At 44.0% G+C, this 21336-nt stretch overlaps 2 protein-coding genes across 2 annotated transcripts; both read left to right on the top strand.

Moving 5' to 3' along the window:
- Positions 1-15462: 15462 nt before the first annotated feature.
- On the top strand, positions 15463-15900 carry RNASE12 (ribonuclease A family member 12 (inactive)). The gene has a single exon (XM_047736207.1). It carries the CDS (start codon positions 15463-15465, stop codon positions 15898-15900), a length of 438 nt encoding a protein of 145 aa, XP_047592163.1.
- Positions 15901-20318: 4418 nt separating this feature from the next.
- On the top strand, positions 20319-20918 carry RNASE11 (ribonuclease A family member 11 (inactive)). Its single transcript, XM_047735908.1, has one exon. It carries the CDS (start codon positions 20319-20321, stop codon positions 20916-20918), a length of 600 nt encoding a protein of 199 aa, XP_047591864.1.
- Positions 20919-21336: the final 418 nt, after the last annotated feature.

A 21336-nucleotide genomic window follows, 5' to 3' on the forward strand; every position in this document is an offset into this window, starting at 1 on the left:
ATAAGAAAATGACATCCTAATACCAAACCCCAAGCTTTTCTTAGTAAAAATATATGTAAAACAATGATGTTATATTGGTCTAATCTGAATTCTTCCAGTTTTCAACAACTCCTTTTTGTATCTTGTCATTTCTATCAGTACATTTGCTCAGAGTTTACTTTAGGTGCAGGCTTTTCACTGCATTTCTGAGGTGAGTTACTTCCTATAATAAAGTGGAAAATACTAAAAAAAAAAAAAAAGAATCTTTCCAGAATCCAAACACTTAACTGACTCCACCCCCACCATAGCCCAAGCCGCCACCATCTCTCACCTGTGCTGCTGCAGTGGCCCCTTGCAGGTCTCTCTGGCTGGCCCTTGTGCCCCTTCAGGCTCTTTACAACAGGACAGACAGAACAATCTCGTTGAAACCTAGGTCGGAGCTGGTCACTGCTTAAAACTCTCTGTGGGTCTCCATTTCATTTAGCATAAAATCAAAGCTCTTTGTTATGGCTTAAAAAAATCTCTGTGATTTTGCTGCTTCTTGGACTCCCCTCACTTCACTGACCTCATCTCGTACAACTTAGTTCTTCCAGGTGGCTGCATTCCGATGACATTAACCCCTAGTATGCTACAGAAATTCCCACCTCAGAGCCTTTGCACGTACCCTTTTCTCTGTCTTTAATCTTGTCTCCCTCCTGCCACCATGGCTCAGTTCCTCACTGCGTTTAAGACCCCTGCACAGATGTTACTACCTACCAGGGAGGACTTCTCTGACCACCTACATGAGCTAGCCCCCACCCTCTTTGCTCTCTGTCCACCTTTCTCCACTCTGAGTTTCCTCTTTGCACATACCACCACCCGACTTTTGCTGCTGCTGCTGTTGCTTTTCTTAATTCTCCCTCTCCCATCACCAGAACGGAAGCTCCGTGAGAACAGGGTTTTTATAACTGCTGACATCTCAGAGGCTGGAACAGTTTTTAGCACCTAGTAGATACTTGAGAGATATTTGGTTAATGCATTGTATGAATTGCTTTAAATCACAAAGTTATACAGGTTGATAAGGAATGCCTGATCCTGTAGCACCCGGGGTACTCGGGGCTTGAATGAAGAGAGGGCTCCTGCAGTGTGGGGAATGTGCCATCTTTGGGAAAGTCTGAGAGTGGGGGCTTGCTTGGAAAATATTCTGTGGCAGCTCTCCTTTTGGGCCACAGTATGGCCCTATCAATGTTTTAAAGAAGCCTGGAAAGGCTCTTCCACCCAGACATACAGGAAGGCACAAAATAGGCTCTCGGGAGCTATAAATTGGGTATCAGTGCCATTGATTGCTGTTGCATCCAGTCAGAGTTGCTTAAAAACAGGGCTGCTTTAGGCTTTGATCACTTTCAGCCGATTCTGAACCAGATGTTGTTTGGGGGTCACACTGTAAGGTTGCACAGAGCAGGGTCTTAAAATAATTGATTTGATAAGATGAAGAACAGATGTCCACAATAGAGACACCAGAGAGGAAGAGGAAAACTAAGGTTAGGGAAGGAATTGTACAACCAACAGGACTTCATCAGCCTCATTTGATCAGGCTTTGTGATGAGGGATCACTCTGAATATGAGTCCTAAGGAAATATTGCTGGCATGCTGGGAGAATTTATGGAAGAGAGAGTGGGAACTTCTGCTGGTCAGGAAACTTGCATGAACAGGCAGTGTCTGCTCTCTGGAGCTATGAATGCAAGCTGGAATCTGCCCCCTTGTGGAAAAAACAAGTACTGTCATGGATCGTCCCTTCAGGGTCTTAAAGGAGAGACCATAGATAAAAAGCTAATTTCTGGGCACGCCACGACCTTTTTGCTGATCCTTCTGTGTACATGATATAAAGGTGGAACTTATAGGGAAGAGAGCTGTGTTGTCATCCAGGGATATGGTACTTATGCAGTTAAGCTGAAGTATATTTTTAAGTAGGCTCCACACTGGGTGCAGCCAAAGTGGGACTTGAATTCACAACCCTGAGATAGTGACCTGAGCTGAGACCAAGAGTTGAAGACCTAACCAAGTGAGCCACCCATGTGCCCCTAAGCTGAATTATTTATTAAGGTGGATAGGATCCCTTGGATCTGGAGGGAGAGGAAAAAATTGAGCCAGTGCCAATAGCAAAACTCCGGAGTTGGTCTTTAACAGCTGAAGTGAGTTGTTCTGAGAGGGAATCTTAGATTTGAGCCTTGAGTAGCAGAGATGAACCAACATTTTTCTTTCCTTTCATTGATCTTTATGATCTTAGGTCCGTGTGGTGGTACCGGGTCCTACCTAACATATCACAAAAGATGACTGAGTCTTACAAAGAATAAAGAATAGCTCTCTGATACTATCATTAAAAAAAAAAAAAAGAAATCTCGGGGCACCTGAGTGGCTCAGTGGGTTAAAACCTCTGCCTTTGGCTTGGGTCATGATCCCAGGTCCTGGGATCAAGCCCCACATAGGGCTCTCTGCTCAGCAGGGAGCCTGCTTCCTCCCTCCCTCTCTGCCTACTTGTGATCTCTGTCTGTCAAATAAATAAATAAATAAAATCTAAAAAACAAAACAAAACACCGAAATCTTCAGGTCATTCACTCATGCCTTCTTCCAGTCAATCAACATTTACTAAACATTTATTGAGCAAACATTTGTCAAACATCTATAGTATTCCAGGCACTGTGCATGGAACCAGACAGATGAGGCTTCTACCCTCATGAAATAAGCAGATAATTTTAAAAATCAGGAAATACAATTAATTTATTGTACTAGTGATAAAGCCCACAAAGAAAAAAAAATACAGAGTGGTATGCAAACGAAACAGAAGCTGTTCACTTACTCTGGGGTTTCCAGAAAGTCTTGTGTGAGGAAAGGAGGGACCCACCCGATTTAACCCATGGGATTCAACCAGGCAGAATGGGGATAGGGAGAGGAGTCAGGGACATTCCATAATGAGAGAACTAGATGTTAAGAATTTTGAGCTGGAAGGAAGCTTGGTGAGTTTAGAGAACTGAAAGGGGGACTGTATGGAGGGATAGAGAGAGACAGACAGACAGACAGAGAGACACAGAGAGAGTGGTTTGAGGTGAGGTTCTCTATACAAAGTCTGGTAGGCAGAGGTCATTATTTTAAGACTTACGAAAAGCCATTGACGCATTTTTGGTGGTGATGGGGGTGGATAGCACAGGCCCAGAACTAGATGTGTGTTTTAAAAAGATTACCATGGTATAATAATGTTGACAAAAAGCCATGGGGAGCCCTGACTCAGCTTCTAATAAGCACAGAGCCCTGCATCAGGAAATGTTACAGCGGGATGGCTTTCACCAACTCTAAAAATTATCAGTTGTTTTGGCCTCCTGCATTCCAGTTCCCAGCCACCACTAAAAGAGGTAGGTGAGAACCACGGAATTAAGCTCAAGGCCACAGAGCTAGCTAGTGGCAGAGCCAGTGTCAAGACAGGAACCTAGCTTTTAGGACTCCCAGGCCTCCTTCGGTCCTAGTTGAGTGCTTCTGAGAAAGGGGCTAGTTTATAGTTTATAGTTTATAGTTCCTGCTGTCACAAACTGAGTTTCTGAGCTAAACTTAAATGACCCCAAGAGCTGTTCTCTTCAGATGACAGTTTTCTAGCTACTACTCTGTTTCCACCCCCACCCCGCCCTCACACACAGAGGGAGTAGAGATGTGGTCTCTGCCTCCCAGCCTGGAGTCAGGGTGAGCAGTGGGCAAACGGGGGGCTGGCTCCTGGCCACCAGGTCCAGAAGTGAGGAGGTGGAGCTCTGATTCAGGAATGTCGTAGACATGGAGTAACCCTATGAAATGGTTTAGGAAATTGACATTTTGGTCAAAGGGACACACACCTCCCCAAATCAAGAACACTTACTACTACCCAATGGGGGGGCATGAAACATGAAGCACCCCTACTTTTAAGGGTTCACTGGCTACCTTTGGCAACTGCAAAGCAGTTCCCTAGACAAGCTGTTACCTGCAGGATTCAGGTGATACCTTTCTAAGCCTCTGGGCCAGCTGCCAACTGCCCTCCCACTAGGTTTCTCCAGGTGAGAGAATCAGACTAAGAGCTTGTGTGTGTCCAAGAACAAGCTGCTCTCGACTTGGGCAGGCCGTGTTCACAATCACATCAGAGGCTGTCAGTCTCAGCCTCACAGTGAAGTGTCCCAAGTTGTGGACAGGGGAGATCTTGTTCTCCCTTGGGGTCAAAGGAAGCCTTTTTTGTTTTGTTTTGTAACTTTATGTGTATCCCTGCAATGACTGCCACCAGGCCATGGCCCAGGGGAGGTCACGTTGAGTGGAGGTTGCCTAAGCCTGCCTTTCTAACAGCTGCTTGGTAGGCCCCCTGTCCATTCAGATTTCCACTTCTGAGAAGGCTTTGATCTTAGCATATCTGGCTTCTCATGTGTGTCCTCAGGTCAAGCCCCCAGCAGTTTCCTTTGAATGCTCATTGGGGGAGGACCTTCCCCATGCACCTCCAAGGACATTCAGATCTTTCACACACTCCCAAGCTCTGCTCTCCTCTCCCCGCCAGTTCCAGCTCCCCTGAAATTCAGATAAGATTCCCTGAAAGAACAATTGTCCCCTGACCCCACATAATCACTGAGGCCCTCAAGAATCAGATTCATTCAAAAAAACATAGTATTGCCCAGTATGTCACAAGCAATCAAAAAGTGTCTCCTGGGGCGCCAGCCCCCCATTTGCCCACTGCTCACCCTGACTCCAGGCTGGGAGGCAGAGACCACATCTCTAATCCCTCTGTGTGTGAGGGTGGGGTGGGGGGTGGAAACAGAGTAGTAGCCAGAAAACTGTCATCTGAAGAGAACAGCTCTCGGGGTCATTTAAGTTTAGCTCAGAAACTCAGTTTGTGACAGCAGGAAGGGAACCTTATGGAGTTGAAGTCTTCCTTTATTCGTTTCTCCTACTTCCATTTGAGAATGATGGAACTCAGACTCAGAGGTGACATGACTTTCCCAAGATCACACAGCTAGTTCGTGGCAGAGGGAGAAGAGAATCCGAAGTCTTTCCCTTTTTTGTCTGTTGACCAACACCAGACAGAATGGCAAGCTGTGGAATAAATGTGCGTTTATTCGGGGTCTTAGGGATGGCCATCTGGAAGGCACCAAGAGGACAAAAAGTGTGCTCTGCAGAGACAAAGGAGGTTAGGGTACTTAAAGAGGAAAGAGAATTTACAAGAGTTGTTTTGCCTAAAATGTGATTGGCGATAGCTGCATTAATGCTGAGCTGTTATAATGAGATTGGAGAATCACAAGCAATGGCTGCAAAAAAGAGTGTTTGCAGCCTTGTGGCCAGGGTGCGTGGCCATTTTCCAGGATGTTATTTGCACAGGGCCTGAGGTTTGATTCCATCTGGGTGAGGACACGCTTTTGGCTTCCTTCCCCAAGGGCTTCGGGCTCCATTTTCTGGCCCCTTCTCATGCCTGACTCCATCTTAGGAATTTTCTTTCACACACCCACTCTGCAAACACTTTTTTTTTCCCCCAAAGACTTTTTATTTATTTATTTGGTAGAAGAGAGACAGCAGGAGAGGAAACACAAGCAGGGGGAGGGGGAGAGGGAGAAAAGCAGCCTTGACCTGAACTGAAGGCATACACCCAACAACTGAGCCACCCAGGTGCCCCAGGAGACACTTTTTGATTGCTTGTGACATACTGGGCAATACTGTGCTAGAACAAACAGGTTCATTGTTCTGAATCTCCAGAAGCCCACAGCATGTGGGAAAGAAGGCCAAATAAACCCTTCGAAGCCCCACAGAGAAATCACTCAGCCTAAATTACATACAGGAAGTGTGGAGAAGGGCTTCTCATGGAGACACATGGAGGAGATAGAGGTGGTTAACATAAAGTAAGATTCCTGGAGGAGCTGGTAAGGCCCCATGCCCTTTGCACTGCACTTAGAGATATTTCCTTACTTTGGCTGTCTGAGGGTTTGTGGGAGCCAGCATAGATTTCCTCACAGGCAAGGCTCAATTCCAAGGTTAGAAAGAAACCTATCAGGGTGCCTGGGTGGCTCAGCCAGTAAAGCATTGGTTAACTCACTCACTCACTCACTGTTGGTTTCTGCTCAGATCATGATCTCAGGGTCATGAGACTGAGCCCCTGTCCAGCTCTGGGACTGGTACAAAGATTATCTCCCTCTCCCTCTGCCCCTCCCCAACCCCCTAATAAATACATAAAATCTTTAAAAAACAAACAAACAAAATGGGCCACTTGTGTGGCTCATTCGTTTAGGCATCTGCCTTCTTTGGCTCAGGTCATGATCTCTGGGTCCTAGGATTGAGCCTTGCATCAGGCTTCCTACTAAGCAGGGAGTCTGTTTCTCTCTCTCTCTTTCTCCCTCTGCCCCTTGCCAGTGGTCATTCTCTCTCTCTCTCTCTCTCAAATAAGTGGATAAATCTTTTAAAAAAAAGAAAGAAAGCAAGCAAAAAAGCCAACCAGCAAGCTAGCTATCTGACTGTTCTCCATACCAGGGTAGGAAGTGAAAATGGATTGGGAGGGTTCCTTAGTGGAAATGAACAGAAAGGAAAGAAATCAGTTCCCAATTTAGAAGTACTTCCAAACTTTTAGTCTTCAGGAAGGGGCATCTGGGTGATAGAGAAGTGGGCACAAAGAGGGTTAGAGAATGGTGGGGTAGGAGAGCCCCTTCTGCCCTAACTGACCTTCCTAAATGCAACCCATCCCCAGCTTCCCAGCTCCTAACTGTGACTCCCTGCCCCCTGCTGGGCCCTGCTGCCAGCCCATGGGCACGCTGGCACTTCTTCCACCCTCCTGCCTGTCCTTGGAACGTCCCTCCCGTGGAACCCACACCACCCAGTTCATCTCCATGATCCCCTATGAAATGGCTCCCAGACTTGCTGAAAGAACACAGGTAACTGAGCACCACAACTAAGAAATACAGACCAGTCCCCGCTCCTCCAAAGGGTGGGAGACAGTCCAAGGAGCTGCTTAGTCATGTGACATGAGGCAAGCTCATACCCTTTGTCTGGTCTGGATATCCTATTACAATATGATAAATAAAAATTGTGAGATGGGTTCAACTCTTTAGAAATTATGCTGTTTACAATTCGGAGCTCATCTATTGTGGTGACCCTAAACATCTGTGTGCATGAGAATCACCCGAGATGGCCTCCTGATTACAAAAGCAGATTCCAGGGCCTCACCTCCCGAGACTGATTCAGTAGGTCTGGGGTAAGGCCCAGGTATTTTTAATTAGTAGCAAAGAAACTCTGAAGCATTTCAGTTAGAAGCCATCTCCCTCTACCACATATATGCATATGTATTTTTTTAATCTGTGAGAGCCAGGCAGTGGAAGACCAAGGGTGGTTAAGGGCCAATGTGAGGCCCTTTTTTTTTTTTTTTTTAGTAAAGATTTTGTTTATTTATTTGACAGTGATACAGCAAGAGAGGGAACACAAGCAAAGGGAATGGGAAAGGGAGAAGCAGGCTTCCTGCTGAGCAGAGAGAGGCCAACTCCGGGCTCGACCCCAGGACCCTGGGATCATGACCTGAACCAAAGGCAGATGCTTAATGACTGAGCCACATAGGTGCCAGGTGGTGAGGTTATTAACCCTCCCCCAATATACTCTGCAAACTCTGTCCTTTCCCCTTCTTTGATAGGGGCAATTCATGCTTCCTCAGCTTTGGGTGAAGCACTTAGAACATTGCATCTCCAAAAAGAGTGCCCTTAGCCCCCCCTTGTGGCATGATCACTGTGCCCTGCATCCTCCCGGGCGACACTGTGGTCACCACTGTAGGTGGCGGGAGCCCCAGGACTGGAGGAAGAGGACATATAAAATAGGGGATAGTGAGGGGAATAAGCAAACCTCATATCAGAATGACCAAGGAAAGGGACATTCAAAAGGAGTTCTAGTGAAGGTCTGCTGATGGCTGCTGGAAGCAGTCCATGTGAGTTAGTGTTAAGATTTTTCTCTTGGGGAAACCTGGGTGGCTCAGTTGGTTAAGTGGCTGCCTTTGGCTCAGGTCATGATTCCAGGGTCCTGAGATCAAGCCCTACATCAGGCTTCCTGCTCAGTAAAGTCCTGCTTGCCTCTCTCCCTCTGCCTGCCACTCTGCTTACTTGTGTTCTCTGTCAAATAAATAAATAAAATCTTTTTTAAAGATTTTCCCCTTACAACACCATATCCTTGTGTTTCATGGGCTTTAGAGAGTACAGGACGGGGCCTGTATCCAGGCTTTGGGAGGATAGTGAAGCAGGTCAGAGGCTGTAGCCCCATGGGGAGAAGCACTTATGAGAGGCCAGGGATTAAGAGCAAGCAAGTCTGGAGGCTCAGTTTTGGATAAGAAATTTAAAAAGCACTCCTTTGGAGAGCTTCTAAAACATTTTGGGAAGGGAACTAAAATTCTAGTAGCAGTGAGGGATGCGTTTGGATTTTTTTTTTTTAAGAGATGGGGAGGGGCAGAGGGAGAGGGCGAGAGAGAATCTCAAGCAGGCTCCACATCCAGGGCAGAGCCCCACATGGGGCTCAATCTTACAACCTGAGATCATGACCTGAGCGGAAATCAAGAGTTGGACGCTCAACCGAATGAACCATCTGGGTACCCTTGGATTATTATTATTTTTTTATTAACTTTTTTTTAAATTTCTTTTCAGCATAACAGTACCTTGGATTATTTTTATGTGAATATTAAAGAAAGGACAATCCCCCAAATCTAACAAAATGGGATTATTTAAGTTAGTTTCCCTTTGTCTATTGCTTCCTGGGTTCAGACTCAGATGCCATCTATGGCTCCTACTCCCTTGCATCATTTCCCAAACTGAAGATCCTTTGGATGTTAATAGTGTTAACCAGTAATAGATGAAGCTCCGTGCTCAAATCAGTTTGTAAAGTTCTGAATAAAATGAGATTAACCAAGCTTCTCAGAATCTCATGCTTTGTGAATCTTGTGACTCTTAATAAGCAGTATTTTTGAAACTTTTGATCAGGACACTTCTTTCCTTGAAGCACACTCATTAACATTTTCCAGAACAGTGTTTGCCTGAAGGCAAGCAGGAAAAGTGCTGCTGTTTGTCCCCCAGCGTTTACTCCCCCTTCTTCCTTAGTCATAGGACACCAGAATTTGAGCCAGGCACGTGCTCACCCAGAATACACCCAGCGTTTGCCACTGTCCCTTGCAGTTGGATGTGACCACGTGACCAGGTTGTTGCCAATGAGAAGGTAAGGAGAGATGATGTGGGGAAATGTGCCCCTAGAAGGCAGTGCCATGCCCCTTTTGTGCCTTGCTTCCCCCTGGTGGTGGAATGCAGACATGCCGACTAGAGCTAGAGCAGCCATCTGCACCCGGACAGAGAAGCCAGGGGCTGGGATTGAAGTTGAGGACCTTGGAGCACCTTGCAATCCTGGACTAACTCCCCAGGCTCTCTTATAGGAGAAATAAACTTCCATCTCGTTCAGACTACTGTCACTTCATGTTTCCTGTCATTAGCTGCCATCGGGGAAAGGTGTCAGGATAACTTCTTCAGATTTGCTTTTTTTGTTGTTTTGTTTTTCAAAACCAGTTGTGTATTAGGATATATGGATGGCCTGGGAATTTATACAGAAGTCAACAAAAATATTAAAGGATATCAAGAAAGATACTTGGAATATGGTGAAGGCCCTTCCTATCAAGAGCATTTAAGATCAAAACGTACATTCTACCAATAAATATGCTAATTATAATAAATTAAGTCATTTGAAAGTATTCTTCTAAAGTTTCTGCACATAGAGAGAGTATATATAAGGGAAACCAATAAGAATGTTTTTCCTTTGGTTGGTGCTGTTGGCCAATACAGGTCCCATAGTGGGAAGCAGTAAGAATAGCATGCCTTCCAGATTCTCAGGGACCCCTAGCTAGGGAGGAAGAGGAAACTTAATGATGGTGTAAGTTGAATTTCTCCCCAGTTTAGTAAGCTAGAAGACTTAGAATTTATTTCAATTTGACACAGAAGCAGTTAAGAAATGTAAATTTCTTGCCCATGTTTGTAGAGTAAGATTCATAGCCACTAGGTAGCAAAATATTTACTTATAGTACTTCACTGATTTTTTTAAGTGACTGGATGATCAAGAAGGGTCTTTATTTGGTCACAAGGTGATTGATGGGAAGGTAGGGGGCATGGGGGGCTGGTGGAATCCGGGAGACCTTGTGAGCTAGCCCATAAAACAGGGGAGGCTCTCCAGGCAGGGATGGAGAGAGTTGGAGAGTTAAAAAGAAACCTTAAGGAGTTTCACATCAGATGGAGATTTTAAAACTAGCTTTGCAGGGTGCCTGGGTGACTCAGTCCAGCAAGCATTTCAGGGTCTTGGGATTGAGCCCTGAATCAGGCTCCTGGCTCAGCGGGGAGTCTGCATCTCCCTCTCCCTCTGCCTGTCTCCCCCCACCCCTGCTTGTGCTCTCCCCCTCTCTCTCAGAAATAAATAAATAAAATCTTTAAAAAATAAATAAAACTAATTTTGCTTTACTGTTTGTGTGAGAACCTATACTCCGTATCCAAGAATACTTCAGTGGTAGCTATTACTTCCTTAACCTTTGTGGGATTGGATTTGCTTTGGGGGATTTAGCGAAGTGGCGAGTCCTGTGCTCTGCTTATCTACTGCTGCTTCACAATCATCTTAAAACAGTGACGGAAAATAGGAACAATTAGGTGGATCCTGAATCTGGAGGCTGACTGAGCTCAGCTGGACAGTTCTTCTTTGAGGTCTTGCCTGTTTTTTATTCACGTGACGACCAGAGTTGGTTGATTGAGTAGGTTTTTCCATTCAGCAGTCTGGCATCGGGGCTGAGAAGATTCAAGCATCAGGGAACTGGAACGGGTGCGGCAACCTGGGCATCTCTTTCTACCCAAGTGGTATCTCCAGGCGGTAGCCTCAACATTGCTAGACTTCAAACACGGGCGCTGAAGGCACCTGGAGCAAACGTCCCAAGAGAGCCACAGCCAGACGGAAGCTAGATGACCTAGTCTCAGAAGTCACACAGGGCCCTTTGCACTATATTACCTTAGTGGGAGCAGGCACAGAGGCCCACCCAGGTTCTCAGAAAAGCACGTGGACGCTAGCTCTTAATTTTGTGGCCATGTTTGGAAAACGCCATCTGCTACATTGCCTTAAGTTGAGCACAGCATCGGGTGACTGCAGAGGCCTTGCAAGGGGGCCTCAACACAGGACAGCTGGAGGCACCCAGCGTATGTGTTCCCTTCCTCTGCTGTGGCTCGGAGGCGGAGATGGCTGCCTGCTGTCACCAGAGGCTGGAGCTGGGGAGTTCCCTGGCCACTCTGTAAGGCAGCTTATTCATGTGATGAAATGAGTAATAATGATGTTTTACAGCCTGACATGAATTTTCGTTTCCAGCAGCTATGTGGCTCCTCTAGTGCCCTGTGCATTGTCCTAAGGTTCAACAAAGTGTGGGGTGGTCAGGGTATGGAGAAGAGTTTTAGGACAAGGGCAGGCATCTAAAAACAGAGCCGATTTCTCTTTCCCTTTCCTCTTTTTTTTTTTTTTTGTTTGTTTGTTTAAGATTTTATTTATTTATAAATAAGACACAGAGACACAGCGAGAGAGGGAACAAAAGCAGGGGGAGTGGGAGAGGGAGAAGAAGCAGGCTTCCCGCTGAGCAGGGAGCCCAATGTGGGCCTTGTTCCCAGGACCCTGGGATCAGGACCTGAGCCCCCCAGGGGTCCCTCCTTCCTTTCTTCTTAATCTTTTTGATCTTCTTCCCTCTCTTCTCCCACCCCTCCTCATCTCACTTCCCCACCCCCACAACTCCTTCCTTTCTTTTTCTTCCTCCTCCTGCTCCTCCTCTCCTCCTCCTCCTCCTCTTGCCCCCTTCCCTCCATCTTTCCTTCTTTCTCCCTCCCTCCTCCTTTTCAGACACATGGAATTGGGTATGTCCTAGTCCATTTACAGCCCATGCTAGGCTTCTCTTTTGTTCTATTCAATTTTATTATTTCCCCTCTTATTCCTTGAGCCTGCTTCTATTCTTCTCACCCTCCTAGACACCTATGCTAGAGTATTTAATCCATGTTCTTCCATCCTATTTAGATATTGTGAAACCTTGGGAAATTCGTTGTCTTATTTTGGAGCATGTATGTTTTAAATTTAAATAAACTGGAAAGAATTTTCATTCTGTTTCTTACTGTTTTTTACACAGTACTATATTTTTGAATTCTATTCATGTTGCTATTTGTAAATCTAGTGCATTATTTGAAACTGCTTCATACTATTTTATTTTATGTATCCAGTGCTTCTTTACTGGGGGACACTTAAGTTGCCTCCAGTCCTGTTTGGCCACCAATAGTGCTGGAATGAATATCCTTCCATGTGCTCCATCTGGAAGAACTCACAAGGGCTCAGGGTATACCCATTCTTCATTTCACCAAATACTTCCAAATTATTTTTCAGCATCACCACACCGATTTTCATGGCCACTAACATTTTTACCAGCACTTGATGTAAGATTTCTCATTTTTGGCAATCTGATGGTTATGAACTGATATCTATCGGTTATCTTAATTCCCATTAATTTGATTACTAATGAAGTTGAGCATCGTTCATCAATTCTGGCTTTCTCTTCTCAAATTGGCTTTTCATTGTTTTTGAGTTTTTTCCTTCTCTGTTAATTATTTTTAAAGATCTTATTTATTTATTTGATAGAGAGAAAGCAAATACAAGCAGGGGGAGTAGCAGGCAGAGGGAGTGGGAGAAACAGACTCCCTGCTGAGTAGGGAGCCTGATGTGTGGCTTGATCCCAGGACCCTGAGATCATGACCTTAGGCTTAACTCGCTGAGCCATGCAGACGTCCTTGAAGTTTCCTTTTTATTGCTGACACGAGTGAGTCCGTTATATCTAGATGTTAACTTTTTTTTTTAAACGATTTTATTTATTTATTTGACAGAGAGAGTAATCACAAGTATGCATAGAGGCAGACAGGGGGTGGGGGATGGGGGGGGAAGCAGGCTCCTCGCAGAGCAGAGAGCCAGATGCAGGGCTCGATCCCAGGACCCTGAGATCATGACCTGAGCCGAAGGCAGAGGCTTAACCCACTGAGCCACCCAGGTGCCCCCTAGATTTTAACTCTTAATTGGTTTTAGGCATTACAAATATTTTCTCCCAGGTTGCCAACACTATTGAACAATTGAACCCAGTCTCAGTTCAATTTCTACAGGGTAATTTTCTGAAATGTACAGACAGGTTCAGCTGCCTCAGATGAGGATAAATTTTGTGACAAATGTTGCCTTCGGGTTTGTAAACTTAACATACCATCTGTAATTCAGCTACTTGGAAGTCTAAGCAGGATATATTGAACATGTTACAATATGTATATATATTTCTCTTTATATAGTGGAAATGTTTCTGCAAATAGTGTGTGAATCAAAATTTGTTCACTAGAAACAATTAATTAATGCATTTATGTCTTGGTGGCACTCGGCAACCCACACCCCGAATAGGACGGTTTGAATTCTGAAATGATGCCCATTATGTACATTTGGGGAAAATAAATAATAACCTTCTCGTTGTTCATTTTCATGCTCTGGAATTATGCTTTTGTTGTTATACAGAAAGAGACCCCATTCTTTGAAGCCTTTTCCAGTATTTTCCACCCCAAAATCCTTTTCTTCTTACCAGTTAGAAAGACACCAATGCACAAGAGAGACTATGTAGCTGTCTCTCCTTTTTTTTTTTTCATTTTTTTAAAATTTATTTTCAGCATAACAGTATTCATCGTTTTTGTACCACACCCAGTGCTCCATGCAATCCGAGCCCTCTCTAATACCCACCACCTGGTTGTAGCTGTCTCTCCTAAAGAGAAATCATTTCAGGGCAAGAAGTAGTAAAAATAAGTCCATTTTCCCATTTCTGTATCAAATGACCAGGAGTTGATAGCAATAAAAAGTCTTCTATTTTCTCAATGCCTATGACACTGTCTTTCACCAAACCCTCGTCTGCTTGTTCCCCATGTCAGTTTCCCAAGAATACCATAGGGGAGTGATTCCCAAATTTTGCTCCATATTAGAATCACTCGGGGAGCTTTTACTAATCTCAAACTCATGTCACACCCAACATCAATTAAAGCAGAATGTCTCAAGGTGGCATTGAGAACTGCACAGGGGATTCTAATGTTCAGCAGGGTTTAGGAACCATTGCCACCCCCACCCCCAGCAGCCCAGGTCTTTATCAAGACTAATGTTAACATCAGGGAGTTGTTTCTGTCCTATCCTGGACACCTTAGGGGAATGACACTTGCTAGAACTTGGTGTTCAAGTGTGAAGTGTTGAGAGAGTGAGACTCTTGCTACTGTCGCCAGCTCCCTCTCCGCCTCAAGCTCTCTGCAACTCATCTCTTCTTTAATGAAATGGGGGTAATAGGTACTTCATGGGTTTGTAGTAAGGACTAACTGAAAATCTGGAAAACAGAGGATTCTGTGTCTGACACACATCAGGACCTTAATAAACATTTGGGAAAGTTCACGCTTATTTAATGAGGACACATTTAGGACCTTCCTTAGTCAACTCTCCCTCTGAAGGTAACTTGTTGTCCTTCCCAGTGGCACCCAAGCACACTCCCCCCAGGCTCCTCCCTCTTTATATTCTGGCCCTCCCCACACCCAGCTGGCTGCCTACCCATTATTGTCAAGGAACAGCTAGGACTTTCTCAGATCCATGATCACAAGGATATGTTACCAGTGAGAACTACAGCAAAAACAACAGGTGAGAGGAACTAGCCTAGTAGGAGAGATCGGGAAGAACTGGGAAGAACAGATTGATAGACAGTGCTGAAAACATGTGGAATTGGATAGAATTAGTGTTGATACAATTATGGGAGAGGAAGTCATTTGGCAATAGGAAAAAAACAATCAGGCATGGGTACTTCTGAGCATCCTTCTACATGTTTGGCTCTGTGATAAGCACTCTGGTGGATTCAAGAGAAACAGGAGCTCTCAAGGAGCTTGCAGAAGTAAAACAAATACAACACAACAGACTGATCAGAGAACAGTTCAGTGCCAGACTTGGAGAGCTGAAGTAGTCCAGAAGGGCTTTCGTGAGGAACTGTACCTCTAGCTGGAGCCTGCAGGGTCACTTGAGATTTTATTTATCATTTTTAAAGATTTTATTTGTTTAGTTGGTTAGTTATTTGACAGAGAGAGAGAGAGAGAGCGAGAGCACAAGCAGGGGAAGAGGAGAGGGAGAAGCAGGCTCCCCACTGAGCAGGGAGCCCACTGCAGTGCAGGGCTTGATCCCCAGACCCTGGGATTATGACCTGAGCTGAAGGCAGATGCTTAACCGACAGAGCCAACCAGGTGCTCCTCACATGAGCTTTCAATTAGCAGAGTGAAGGAAGTAAAATATCTCAAGTGTGGGGGAGCAAATCATGGGCTGGAGCTTGAGGAATCTGATTACCCTTGGTTATGTCCTGTCTCTTCTTACTCTATAGGAGTTAGAGCAGAAGATGTGAAGGGACTCTTACCCCTGATGATCCTAATGGTGGTCATTTTTCTGCTGCTTCTGTTCTGGGAGAATGAGCTGAGTGAGAAAGGAGAGGGGCCAACCATGGAGCAGCTGCATGTAGACTACCCTCAGAGTGACATTCCCGTACGGTACTGCAACCACATGGTCTTGCAAAGAGTCATCAGGGGACCTGACAACACCTGCAAGACGGAGCACGTTTTCATCCACGAGAGGCCTAGAAATATCAATAAGGTCTGCGCCTCTTCCAAGAAGAGGATTTGTCAGAACCATTCTTCCATTTTATGTTACCAGAGCATGACCAAGTTCAAAATGACTGTGTGTGGGCTCATTGGAGGCACTAGATATCCTGCCTGCAGGTACAGCGTATCCTCCATAAAGGGGTTCATCATGGTCACTTGTGATGACATGGGGCCAGTTAGTCTCCAGAGGTATGTTGAGTAAGTTGAGAGCAGCGCCTGGGATCCTCTCTTTTCTCTCTCAGTGGTACTTGCTCTCCCCAAGGCACTCCTGAACTGTGGACCTGGGATAATGCCTTGAGTGAACTGGGTAGCCGTTAGTAATTCATTTATCCTTCCAGTATTGCTGAGCTGGAATCTTTTTATTCTGCTTTAATTAAAAAAACTCTACTGAATTAAATCATAAACTCTGCATGTGTTTTAATTTCTTGTCCCTTTTCTTTGGGTCATTTGTTGAGAGCCAAAAGTGAATCTGAGGCAGAACTGGGATTAGAGCAAAGCGAGTAAGGCACTCACTTCAGGTTCAAAATTTAAGGGGCACCCCAAATCCCAATAATCTAGATACACAAATTTAAAAAATTAATGCAGAAATCGCTGGTGAATAAAATATCTAAGTTTTAAGTCAAGATCCAGTCTGACGGGGTTGGAGTTAGGGTGTTAGTGAATTGTGCCAGTACAGGGTCAGATTCTTGATCAGAGGTTATTTTGCATTAAATTAAGATTTTTAACTATTGCATTAAAATGTTATTTATCTTGATTAAGGGGCTTTTTGGTAGCCCCCTTAAGTTTTGTACCTGGAGTTGAGTGTCTCCTCTCATCGCGTTGTACTCCCACACTTGATCCTAGGTGTTGAGGCACTTGGAGTAGGCAGTTAGGGACTTCTCTAAAGATGGCACATATAATTCAAACTGCATCTGTTTCCATTCAGCAGCTGCCTCTGTGCCTTGAAAGAAAGGGAAAGGGAGATGGGAAGGATCGCCTGACTAGTCAGAAACCATGTTCCTTAAAGACTGGAGAGTAGCAAATCAGGATTTCTAGGACGAGATTGAAACTCTCAGAGCTCAGTGCCCCTCCTCTTGAAGCCCCGGAAGAAACAGAGAACTTGCATCCAGACTTCTAACTTGTTTCTCTTTTTAGATCTTACAGCTGAGCTGGTTGTTTAGCTCTCCCACATCCAGCTGTGGGCAGGGCATCTTTAGAGTTAGAAGGCGAGGGGAGAGCATGAAAAGAAGGAAAGGCTCCGGGGATTTGATTAAGTCCTGTTCTTCTCTGAGCATGCCCACACCTGGGAAGTGAAGGGCTTGGACTAGCTAGTCTTTGAGGTTTCCAGGCCTGTTACTCCACAATTCCATTTCTCCTTGTTGGAGGGGAGGGTTAGTACAGAGGAGTAGTGAGAAACAAGGGGTAATTGGCAGCTAAGCGCCAGATTATGGGGTCATTGATTCTTAGCTATGACATTTCCATCCTGTGAGAGTCAGAAACACAGTGACCTAGAGCGGACACAGGTAATGCACAAGATTTAGAGGGCCCTTTCTGTTCTTATCTTTTCAGTCGAGAGACTTCAACTATTGCATTATTTATATGGACTTAGTTCAAGGTCAGATCAGAAAAGGAGGTACACCTATGCTAGTTGTTAACTCTGTCTTTTGCAAGCATCAAGATCTAACCGATTGATTCAGTTCACAGAGGGAGGACATTTACAGTTGCAAGTAAAGGACACTTTGCAGCCTTGTAAGTAGGCAAGGCTTGCTCAAGACCCATTTCTCCAGGGAAGTCCCACTGTCATTGCTGTCTTCGTGGACGTTTGGATGTCACCAAGGAAGCTGAGCAGGATCAAGTGGTCCCTAGCATATGTCCTGTAGCCCCATCATTTCTTGGGCAAAATTTTGAAGTAGCTGAAATGAGTCTTTAAAGTCTCTGTTTCTATGTTCTGAATTCTGATTCCTTTTCCTGGACCTCTCCCTAGGCTTTATTGTCTCTTTTTTTCTTCCCGCTGCTTTTTCTTTCCTTCCTCCCTCAACCTTTCTCCTTCTAAGTAGAAACAATATCTTGCAGATAAATGCATTCCCACAAAGGTGTGAGTAACTGAGACTCTCCAGTGGAATTTATTCTCAGAATATTTTCATTCAATAGGGATCAAGACCCAATTCAAATGAATTGCGATGTCTTAGACATTTGTAGTTCAAGAAGGTTTTTTTTTTTTTTAATGGACACCTAGTAGTCCAAATCAAACCCAGGTAGCTGTGAATTCTATGCACTTGAAAAAATGTTTCAGAAAAATAGTTCAGTGCAGAATCTCTACACTGTTTTCCTTTTCATTTTTCTCCTCATTGTCTTTCTGTTTTTCTATTATCACCTCACTTGATGTTGACAGTAGAAGATATTTAGGGAAAAAATCTAAATCCTTCTTTCCTACTCCCTTCAACTTGCAGCAAGTCTAGCTCAAGTCACACACATGAATACATCCATTAATTCCTAATCATCTATCAATAATCTAATCAACCCCAATTATTAAGGCTCATATATTCTTAGTACTGGGTCTTTGCTCTAATTTCACACACAGAACATTTTAAAATTAAATATAATAAAAAATACAAGTCCACTTGTGTTCATGTCAAATGAGTGGCATTAGAAGTGAATGATTATATAGAATTATAGAATCAATATGTTGCACATCTGAAACTAACATAACATTGCCCGTCAACTCTACTTCAATAATAATAAAAGAAAAAAATGAGTGATAAGAAGACCAGGGAAGTGAACAATGGATTTGGTAGACTTAATTAGTGAAAAATGTGTTAAAGAAAGAATATGACTTAATTGGACTTTGAAGGATTTCAAGAGGCAGAAAAGAGTAGGCTTCCAAGAAAGGACCAAAAATGGAGAGACAGAGCAGGGCGTATTCAGAGAAGGGTGGGTCACGCTGATTTGACTAGGGCAGCTTTGTGTACCAAAATAATGGGAGAGAGCCCTGAGAAGCAGGTTGAGATTAGATCAAGAAGAGCCTTGACTAGGTGACCTCAGGGGGTTAGAGTACCTCCAGCAGGCAATGTGAATATCTTAAGGTTTTTGAAATAGTCATTTCAAGTGCCCTTTTTAGAAAAGTAGTATATCCAGGGAATTGGAGGGGCAAGGAGAAGTAGTTAGGAGGTAAGAGTGATAATGCAGGGATACAAGGAAATAGAGGCTCTTAGAGGTGGGAATGAAAGAAATGCTTTCTAGATCAAGAGAAAGAATTCTCACCCTGAATAACCATTCTTTCTGAGATTCTCATTATGAATTTCCCAGCACTGATCTCAAGTAAAGGATTTTCTGCATTTGTCAAGCCATGTTATGTTGTTAACAAATGTTGAGAAACAAGCATTTTTGCAGTTCGGTGTTTGATTCTGTACAGAATAAAAAGATGCAGAAACTAAGTTCCAGGCTCAAGGAATTTTCATACTTAAAAAGGAGAAAAGAATTACATATATCAACCAACGTGAAAATTTTAAAAAGAACATACAAAATGAAGTAAAAAAAAAATTAAAAGTACATAAGAACATATAAAATGCAGGGCGCTGGGGTGGCTCAGTGGGTTAAAGCCTCTGCCTTCGGCTCAGGTCATGATCCCAGGGTGCTGGGATCGAGCCCAGTATCGGGCTCTCTCCTCAGCGGGGAGCCTGCTTCCCTCTCTCTCTGCCTGCCTCTCTGCCAACTTGTGATCTCCATCAAATTAAAAAAAAAAAAAAACTCTAAAAAAAAAAGAACATATAAAATGAAGTGTGATGTAATCAATGCTATAGGGTTTCCAAAAAAGCTAAAAACAAATCACTCTGGGTTAAACGATAAACAGGGAAGTTTCCACAGAAGAAGGAACCGTGATGCTGCCATTTCACAGGGATTCTGGCAGCCAGAGGCTCATTTATGAAGTTCTCCAAGCATCCTTGTCTCTATGTTGTCCCCTCCTTCTGTCTCACGCCATTCTACCTACCCTTTCTTGCCCCTCCTTCCCTCAGCTAGACCAATAGCAGAAACTTTCAGGAAACAAATACAGTTTCACTTCATGCTCCTGTGACAAGCTGGATTCTTTCTCTGTAGGACCCACTTGCCAAAGGAACTGGTAAAGAGGAATTCCATGACTGAGGATGGGTGGGAAAAGAAATGAGCGTTGTTTTTAAATGGCTGCCATGTGCCAGGTACCGTGTGAGGCAGTAGGAGACCTGGCAGTAGTAAGGAATGTGTTGGGTGAGATTATTGAGACCACAATATGGGTTACAGACCCTTCCAGTGAGATTATAGACACGGGAAAAAGGGAGAGAGCTAACTACTTAGTTTGGGGCACTTTAAACACATTCCCTTATATAAGTCTCACCTTTCCTTTTATCACATGGGGGAAACTGAGGTTAAAAGATGCAGAGTAAATTGTTCATGAGTGGGTAGGCAGAGATTTGAAGCTGGGTCTGCAGATTCCATAGCTGATTACCTTTTCATGCCATCATCCTTCCATTGAAGGAGCCCGAGCTTGTATGTTGGAGTCAACCCTGAACTAACTGCCATAAGGAAAAGAGAACGATCTCACTGATATTCTGCTTATTTTCATCTTTTACTTTTTTAAAATTTCTATTACAGAAGAGATTATCCTAGATGGAGACCATCTCTCTGCTGCTACTCAGCCTAGGTTTGGTTTTCGCAGGAGCTTCAGAAAGCATAATGGAGATAATTAAAGAGGAATCTTCAGGGGGAGAGATGAAGTATGACTTGGCAAACAGCGACCAAGAAAAACAGACTCTTGAGGTATTAATGAACTTGACTCTGTTCTATAAAAATACCAGCCTCAGTTTGTCCAGGGGTATCTTGTCTTCCTCATTATTGACCTTCAGAAGATTACATTATACCTTCGCCAAAGGAGACAGTCCAGGTAATGACAAAGAGTACTACAATGACTTGGTGGCCTGGAGAAAAGTTTCAGAAGCGAATGAGTCATGCAAGTTAAGCTACAACTTCATCCATGGTTCCACGGAAGTGATTCGTGGAGCGCCCAAAGCCTCCAGCTGCAAGTATGGGCAGAATCTTGGCATAAGCTGCTCTAGGAGCCCGCACCTGGACACCACTATGTGCCAACTCACTATGAGCAAACAGTTCCCCAGATGCCAATACCATAGTGATACCTCATTAAAGAAAATATTGGCAGTGCTGACAGGTCATTCTCTGATGAGCTGGTTAGTTAGTGGCTCTAAGCTATAAATCCTATGGGGCTTTGAGACCAGAGTCTATCTAAAGAAGGACATACTTATTTTCTTTGTGTTTATTTACTTCTATTATCTGTATCTACCCTTTCAGCTCTGTAGTAAACTCTTGATTATCTATACTAACTGGAAAATGAAAAAATCCCAAATTGTGGAGAATTTGATTAAAATTTATAACTGATCCTGGAGTACAGATATTCTCTTTCCTTTATCTCTTACAGTTTCTCTGAACTAAACTGAATTCCAACCTAGCATAGCTATAAAGCCAAGAAGTAGAGTCTACCCAACTCGACAAAACTGAGGAGAAAAGGCCCCAAACCAATATTGGTAATTGAAAGTTAATGGTACTGCCACTGAGACTATTCAGAGAAATAGTGAATGAGCATCAGGGATATTATTATCGCTGTTTCTTTTCA

Source organism: Lutra lutra, chromosome 7 (genome assembly GCF_902655055.1).
Source record: "Lutra lutra chromosome 7, mLutLut1.2, whole genome shotgun sequence".
Lineage (NCBI taxonomy): Eukaryota > Metazoa > Chordata > Mammalia > Carnivora > Mustelidae > Lutra > Lutra lutra.

Coding starts and splice junctions, on each gene's coding strand:
- RNASE12 (XM_047736207.1), top strand. CDS start 15,463: ATGATCCTAATGGTGGTCATTTTTCTGCTGCTTCTGTTCTGGGAGAAT.
- RNASE11 (XM_047735908.1), top strand. CDS start 20,319: ATGGAGACCATCTCTCTGCTGCTACTCAGCCTAGGTTTGGTTTTCGCA.